Raw genomic sequence first — 8,757 nt, 5'->3', positions numbered from 1 at the left:
CCCTAGTCATTTCTAGCTTCAGTGCTGGCCTGCGGAGGGCTGCAGACAGACAGCTGCTACGTTTGTGACACATGTTGTTGGACAGCGGTGAGGGAAACAGCAAAATGAAGAAATAACATCATAGTAACACTTAACTCTGTCATGTATTGTCTAGTCCTGTATATATGTGTTTACCTTGTCATGCAGGGTCCACCCCAGGTATTTAAGACACCCATCATTCAGAAAGTCTTCAGGATCCGTTTTCAGCCACATGCCCAACTCCTCAATACAGGCAGCCCGGATCTCAGGCAGCCGGTCACGGTAACGGTGCACAAACACACCACGGAAAGTGGCGTTCATCATGGAGGATATCTCCTCCCTGTTCTCCCGCAGCTACAACACACATATGAATCACTAAGACTGTGAGCACTAGTCACCTGAACTCCTGTCTCTTTCCTATAGTGGTCCTGCTGGGGCAATAATCTTTTATTGCTTTGAGGACCAGCGGGCAAACAATTCACAATAGGGCTGCACGATATTTTGTGCATCGCGATGTGCGCATGCGCGATAGTCACATCGCAGGACGTTGTGATGTTGACGCTACAACTTCTTTGCTGCTCGATAAAAAGTAAACTTTCACCGTTCTCCTTTTCCATGATTGTTACCGGCCGACCCTTCCCCTTTAAGACAGGTGGACGTGTGATGTAACGTTAGTCCGACCGGGGGGGGCTGGGTAGTGAAGCTACAGTAGTCAGTGTTTTACGTTTGCTGCAAAGACAAACTAAATCACCTGATTAATGCAACGTAATCACGACATATCCCGTCCATTTTTCACATCAGAAAGCTGCTACCAGCCAGGCTAAAGCTAACATAGTTAGCCTAAAGAAACAAGGCGTCTGTCCCAAATAACGTTATGGTTCGGAGCTGCGACGCTGGAAACGCAACACTAATCTACAACAGCAGTCTGTTTCTGATATAACGTAATTTACACTGATTTAAGTGCTCTTGAATACACAGTTAGTTGAAGAGTGTGACATGCAGGCTCTGCATGCACAGCAAACCAACAATCATGATCAATTTTAATCAATTTATCAAACAACCAAAGCAGGCCCCGCTAGTATTTATGTCCTCTTGTAAAAATTAGTCTTTTTTTCCCATATCGCAATATATAATCGCAGGGAGAAAAAAATATCGCAATGTAAGTTTTTTTCCCAATATCGTGCAGGCCTAATTCACACAGCTAAAAATGTTCCTCATATTAAACTTTTTCCAGGTTTAAATAGCAACTAAGGATTACATTTCACCATTTCTACATCTACCTGTATCATTCTAGTGATCCACAATTAGTAAGGGAAGTAGACCTAATTTTGTTATTGTCACAGATGATTTTGTCATGAGACAAAACATCATCGGAGGTACCCTTTACTTTACTCCTAATGCTTCACCAACCTTAATAACACTTTGAGAGTGCACATCTGTTGTCCCGGATATAAAATATGCCCATCTTTCTATCTGAGAATTTATGCATTAATGCATTCTGGCTAAACCTTCTCTACTCCATTACCCAGGCTGGAAAGTAAAACATAAGTTTTTGACGCATTATATTTGGAAAATCTATTTGGGTGGTAAAGAAAAAGCCAACAGCTAATTAACAACTGTGTCTAACAAGCAAGGAAAATGGTGCATTGTCATCAAGGACCTACTGACATGCAAAACATGTCTTTGCACTAAGAAAACACTGGCCCTTGGTATTGTCCATTGTAACCTTTCCCATGAAAAAATAGCACATGTGAGATATTTTTTACTGTATAAAGCCAATGTGGAAGGACTTTAATGACTTGCATGTTTTGTCTGTGAAAGTAGCTGCACTCATGCCAGTGTTTGTGTCACCTCACTGATGGTGGCCTGCAGCTCCTCCAGTCTGCCAGAGGCTCTGTCTTGCTCCCTCTTGCTGTTCTCCGTGTCGTATTGCCGCTGGGTGGTCTGCAGCTGAACCGACACTATCACAGCTACCTCCACCAGCCCAGTCATCAACTTCATGGCTGATAGAGAAAAACATGCAGGTTTACAAGGCTAGACAGTACTGACAGACCAGCATATAACCTTGGGTCAATCTGAGGGGGATTGACAGGTGATGTTTCCCCACTTTGGTGGGAAAAGAAAATACTAAATGAATCCTTAAAAATCCATCCCAACTGTTATTTTGCCAAATGTCACTAAAACTGTTATTAATTTTTAATCTGATTTTACAATCGTAATGGAGAAAAAAAAAAATCCTTAGGGGATAAGAAATATAGGGGAGAAGAAATCACATGGATGAGCTTTCAAAAGCTGAGGTTTCAAAAGAAAACAATGACGAACAATAGAAGCCTATAATAACAGCTATACAGGAGTACAATCTGAAACACAAAAGAACTTCTCGAGCAACTAAAACAGATGTCAGCTGAATGGAGCAGTTTGTTCTGCCTCCCAGAAAAGCAGGAGAAAAACCCTCCGGTATCTGAAGCATGGAGTGCGATTACCACCAATCAAAAAGTGTAGCCTTAATACTATAATCAAAGCTCTCTTGTGAAATCGGTGTGTATACTAATATTGTATTGTACCGATGTGCTTACCAAGCAGGGTACTGGTGTGTCTGAAGGCTCTGACCTGGGAGTCAGACATGCCGGTGAGCAGAGCCAACAGGGAGGGGAAGAGGTACTCATCAAAAATGAGGCTATTCCGACAGGAGCTCACCAGAACCCGAATAAACTCGCACAGGCTGGCTTTGAATCGCCTCAGCTGGGGGCCTGGGGTGCACAGAGGGTAGTTCACTGAATCCTTGAGGAACCAAAAGAAATGGAGGAAAAATCTTTCACTGTGCTTAGTATTAAGTTATTTGAGGCAGAAGAGGTTGCTGTGCTAATGACAATTATATCAGTGGCGAACCCATTAACCCATTAATGTGCTCATTTATCAACATTAGATTTTAATTAGTTTGTTCCATCATGCTGTACTCCATCCTTCAGATCATAATCTGCAAGGATATGGAGGTCGTTTAGATTTCTCAGCAAACTTGAACAGGATTATGAGAAGAATGGGTGACAAAGAATATAAAATAAATTTAAAAACTTGCAGATATGATAAGAATAATCTTCATTTTTAGGATCTATTAAACAAATCTAAACTATTGGCGCTTTTCCATTACATGGTACCTGCTCGTCTCGACTCTACTCGCCTTTTTTGGTTTTCCATTACGAAAAAAAAAGTACCTAGTACCTGCTAACTAGGTACTTTTTTTTAGTACCACCTCGGTCGAGGTTCCAAGCGAGCTGAGCAGATACCAAAAGGTGACGTGAAAGCGACAGAGGGGGGTGTCCTGAACAAACCCGCTATTTTTAAATAGTTCAGCCAGCTGTGTTTTTTTTTTGCTGCCTCCAGCTTCATTTGAAACAAAATGCGTCTTCTGGCCGTGGCAACAACAACACACCTTCGACGTTCTGTGTGTGCGTCGCGTTAGGTCACGGCAGTTTACTGCGGCGCCGCTATGACGACCAGCCACGCTGAGGCGGTACTAAAATCTGCAATGGAAAACGGATGCACAGTGCGTTGAGTCAAGGCGAGTAGAGTCGAGACGAGTCGAGCAGGTACCATGTAATGGAAAAACGCCCTGTCTCACCTCATTGAACTCTTTGGTTAGTGTGCTGATGATCTCGGCATTCTGCATGCTGTCCAACATCTCTCTGCTAACCACACCTGGACAAAAAAAATGAAACGCAATGTCCCACATTAGGAATCAAAGTGAAATAAACACCTGAACATAGACAAGTGTAATAATACAATAATTCTGGCTCTTCTATTTGACCCTAAAACAAATGACATGGTAGGATTTCTTTACATTTTCATTCCACTCTCACATACAATTGATATATTGTGTTGTCAATAGACCGAGGATTAACACAGCACCTAGACATTGCATCGTTACCATACTGGGAGATCAATAGCTGACTGCTGATCATTGCCTGAGCTGTAATTGGAAAGATAATCTCTTGAACTTTGACTCCCACCCCCCAACTTGTGGGCTCCCTCTTGACCTCTGACCTTTGCATCCGCAGGACTGAACAATGAAGTTGATGAGCACCAGCAGCCCCGCCTCTCTGCTTCGCTTGTAGCTATCCAGCCACTCGTCCACCACCGTCTTAAGATTGACAGGGAGATAGCAGCCAATGAGAACGCTGGGCTCAGATCAAAGGGTCGACGGATATAAATAAATAACATTATGGATTTCAGCTTTCACCTTTCTTCCTACCATTGTCCTTTTGTGTTTTCTCAGTAACATATGTATGCCCCACCGTCCGATTTCAAATTTATTCACCATGTCCTTTGCATAATCATTTCTGGCAACAATGGCACCATTACACATAAATAGACACTACTTTAGAACATCTGCTCTGTTATTATCATAGTGTAGCGTATGTAAAGTGTAATATATTGGAAATATAGTATAACTAGAACTGAGAAGCCTTTGCTTAACAGACTAAAATTTTGTGACCTGCAGTTTGCCAAATTTGCTGAACGTGCTGTATAAAAAGTAGGCCTTCACCCACAATCACCATCTGCATTTTGCCGCTGCTCTACACTGTAGTGACAGACTCTTTATTACTGCCCACCACACTTTTTAGCCTCTTTTGTTATGCGATTCTTTTTTGTAGTCTTTAACCAGAAGAGACTAGGCACAGCACCACAATGGTTGGGATGGACGCATGCTGTCAATCATTGCCTACTACACAACCCAGTGAAAACACTTCTTCCTCTTCGCATATCAAAGCCAATTCTGTAGGGTCAAATCAGTCAGCCACTGACAGCAGATGATAATCTCTCTCATTGTTGCTCTTACAGCCTGGTTTCTCTTCTCATTACACATGCCTCCTTCAGCACCGCCCTCCCTTCATGTGTTCATCTCTACATCCCCTTCCCCCTTTGCTCTTCAGCTGGGGTTTTGCTCACCACCATGGCACTCTTTCCAGAGCGGACAGCATCATAGATATCCTCTGCACTGAGGCCCCCGTTTCCCTCGTTCACTCGCGTCACAGGCCTAGGAGAGGCCTGCCTGGATGTCACTCGGGAGTGCTGCTGCAGGGAGGGGTTTGGAGGCGTGGGGATGGGGCTGCTACTGGAGCTGGATACCCTCAATGCAGCTTTACGCCTGGGTCTCTTGGGTGGCTTGAGATGAAAGAGATGGGAGGGTAGCTCAGCAGGAGATTTAAGGTGAATTGATGTTGTCAACTGAATTAGTGGGAGCCATGGTAAGATAAGGTGCAGGCTTACCACAGTGTAGCAGTTACTATGACTCTGGTATTTGATCTTAAGAAGTAAAAGATGATCGACAATAATGCAACTTGATTCAATACCATAAAAAAATAAATAATACCAAACTTAGACAAGATCATAGCCCTGGTCTACTGACCTTATGAACAGTGAATGAATGAATGCAGACATATCAAAAATAAAGCAAACAAAGTATCAAAGAAATATGCTAATAAGTCAAATAAGCAAAACATTCAATAAACAAGTAACATTGGCTAACTTAACAGTCTAAATTGTATCTTAATGAAAGTGAACACTTTTGAGAGAGAATAAGATAATTTACCTGAAGTCCAGTCACTGGCTGGTTTCTTCGCTTTGTAGCTTTCGTTGTGGCCTCATAGTCACTGTCAGAATCTGAGAAGTCATCCAACTCCTCAAGACTAACAAACAAGAAAACTGAATCAAAACAAATTCTTAGATTCAACAAATAATTATCACTAAGACTAACAAGACTACACAGCCAGGCAGGTATCATGATAAAAAAAAATGTTGATGAATTGAGCATACAAGTTACCAATTACTTAGTACCCCTCAAGTTCTTGTAGCATTTGGTTGTTGTGGCCAACAGTTAGGGAGGAGTTTCCAGTGCCCCTCAAATTTTGATTTTAAATAAAAATTATTTTATTTTTAGTTATTGTAGTTACTCCATTTGTCCTTGTCCGTTCAACCCTCTCTTACATATAGTTTTGACTGTTATTGGATGTTGTTTCGGCACTTTTTAAGTCTTTGCTGGCTAGTTTCAGCTTCTACAGACGCACACATGCTGCTAATGCAGTGCAAATAAACTGTAACACATAAGGTCATTATGGACAATGTCAATAAGCCATTTGGGTTTAATGTAGTTTTATTTTGAATTTAGACTGAGATATTCAAATACAGTTTTGTGTTTATCAGTGTATTATCTCAGACATCTTTGTTCAATTTTTAAGGTTGGCACATTGTTTCTGTTAACTTGTGTGCATTTTAAATCAGTAAAATATGTACGTCAGATAAATGCTCTATACGCAAATACGTTCAACAACTCCACACGTTTTACTTTGAGACAAGATTCTTAAGAGTTAAGTTAGCTAAAACAAATAAAGTAAAACATTAGCTAAGCTTGACTAACTTTACCTGTCCAAAAGGGAGTCTCCACTTGACATTTTCAGTGAAAGAGGCACCACAGATTGTAAACTGGTTTTGAACTGCAGGTTAGCTGTTCTTTGCTAACACTTTTTCAGCGGTAAGACCAAGCTTCTGTGCGGGAGAGGAGAGAAAATTAGCCGATTTTCATTATTATTATTAATTTACAGTATCTCAAACCTACATTATCGGACTTGCAACCATAATTCTAACTAACGTTAACTACTTTTTAAAATGTGTCGGCCAACAGACATATAAAACAAACTATGGAAATCGCTGCTAAGGAGTAAAGTTATGTCCGATTATGGATCTAATGAGCCGCTAACGTCCCTTAAAAACGTTAGCTTAGCTAAACGTTAGTTAGCTAGCTAGCTAACTTCGCTAGTAGCCAGCTACCTACTACAGCGAAAATTATCAATAAATATTATTAGCAAACTAACTGAATCATTGTACCACCTGATAATATCGCTATTAACCGATCAGTATGTTGCTTTCTTGTCGTGTTTTCTTCTCTGTCTTCATGACCTGAGGAGTCAAAGGCGCGCAAAAGTACGCAAAGTTATGCTGGATGCCGATTGGCCAGCGATTACTCAAATCATAAAACGATTGGTCTTCCAGAGGGTCACTTGATGATCATTGGTCATTCAGAACAAGTAGTTCTGCCTATGCAGCCTAGTAAATTAAACAAAAAACAAAAAACCCACAGTGAATTTAAAAGACAAAATGAGTTTAACTACTGCTGAATAGTAATAGTACACCATTATGGATATTTCTTCTATGAGTTTCTATAGTTACTGTCACGTATTGATTGCATGCGTGTATAATCTTTCAGTCGTTCTGCTCTGTGTCTGTCTGTCCAGTTTTTAGGACCCTGAGGTGGTTGTCTCAGCTGCTCCCCGCCCCGCCACCGCAGGCTCTTCGCCCTTCTCTCCCCTGTTGGTCCTCTTCTGCACGGTCCATTGTTCGGTGTATGGCCACAGTCAATCCTGCTAGGGTGAAACACGCAACTTCTGGTCCGGACCTTTAAAATAAAATACCTATTGCCCTTATTGCTTCACAATTTCTTTCGTAAAAATGATGCAGAAGCATAACACACTACAGTCCCTCAATGGGACAGTAGTTCTGAATATAATTATGTACATTATTTAAATTACCCCCCATTGTATAATAATGATCAACACCACCACAAGCTCAAAGTAGTCAGTTAAATCTTGTGCTCAACAGTGTCAGCAAGCAGCATCAGTGTCAAACTAGCAGATAAGCTTTCAATGCAGCCAATGTATTACTTGCAAGAATGATATTACTAAAACAGTCTCATGTGGCTTCAATTAGCCTTGCTTTTGCTTCAAAAAAACTTTTAATTATTTTAGTATTTAAACTGTGACAAACCTTAATGAAAAAAATTTAAACATTTCAGGGTAGACCTATTATAAATGATTTACGATGTACAATTCATAAACCTTCCACACCATGCATATATCCAGGGAGAAAAAACATGTTTAGTGTGAATAGGTCAACACAGGTTATTCAACCTAGCTCCACAGCCCTGATCCCAACCAGTGGTGCTGCAAAAATCTCCTTGGGTACAAAAACATGAACCTTTTTTGAATTCAACTATAGTAGACTGTGGAAAAATATATAGCCATAAATTATGCTATACTAAATGTAAACTATTTAACATGATTTTGGAACATACTGTACATTTGATTTATCCTTTGTTATGGTTGATCCTCCAATATAGAAAACAAAGAATTTAACTATACACATTTTTTTAAAGAGCTTAAAATGTAGCCATTTGGGACTACTCATTCATATCTTACAGCACTGCAATTTTTATTGTCTTTTTTTTTTTTTTAAAGATTATTTTTGGGCATTTCAGGCCTTTAATTTGATTGAGACATGAAAGAGGAGAGAGAGGGGCGCAGCAAAGGGCTGCAGGTCGGAGTCGAGCCCCCGTTCGCTGCATCAAGGAGTAAACCTCTCTATATGGGCACCTGCTCTACCAGGTGAGCTACCCAGGCACCCTTTATTGTTTTGTTTCATCAGTTTAAGCACATTTTTATCTGCCACTTTATTTTACTCTTTTTATACGAGTTTTATACATGCTTGAGAGTCTATTACAACTTTTACGTTTGTATGGCTTATGTATGCTTTGTTGGAAGAAAAAAAAAAAATAGCTCAACAAATAAACATGCCCTGGCTTTTATTTTGAAAACGGTAGCTTTTCCGGTATTCTTATGCTAAACCCTTTAAACTTGACGCAGTTTGGCTGTTAGATGAGGTTGAGGGACGGGAGTGCCCCAGTCACAA

General features: G+C 40.6%; 1 protein-coding gene across 1 annotated transcript in view; it reads right to left on the bottom strand.

Moving 5' to 3' along the window:
• stag3 (STAG3 cohesin complex component) overlaps positions 1-6,467 on the bottom strand; it is a 20,521-nt gene extending 14,054 nt beyond the window's left edge. Inside the window, exons 1-8 of the mRNA XM_078261338.1 lie at positions 6,439-6,467; positions 5,609-5,705; positions 4,966-5,181; positions 4,060-4,156; positions 3,638-3,714; positions 2,595-2,799; positions 1,870-2,021; positions 175-372 (exon numbers count right to left, since the gene is read on the bottom strand). Of these exons, the coding sequence (XP_078117464.1) occupies positions 175-372; positions 1,870-2,021; positions 2,595-2,799; positions 3,638-3,714; positions 4,060-4,156; positions 4,966-5,181; positions 5,609-5,705; positions 6,439-6,467 (1,071 nt within the window). The remainder of the gene's footprint in view (positions 1-174; positions 373-1,869; positions 2,022-2,594; positions 2,800-3,637; positions 3,715-4,059; positions 4,157-4,965; positions 5,182-5,608; positions 5,706-6,438) is intronic.
• Positions 6,468-8,757: the final 2,290 nt, after the last annotated feature.

Source organism: Sander vitreus, chromosome 10 (genome assembly GCF_031162955.1).
Source record: "Sander vitreus isolate 19-12246 chromosome 10, sanVit1, whole genome shotgun sequence".
In the NCBI taxonomy this organism is placed as follows: Eukaryota; Metazoa; Chordata; class Actinopteri; order Perciformes; family Percidae; genus Sander; species Sander vitreus.
The sequence above is the reverse complement of the archived record's forward strand: the minus strand, read 5'-3'. Positions and strand labels throughout refer to the sequence as shown.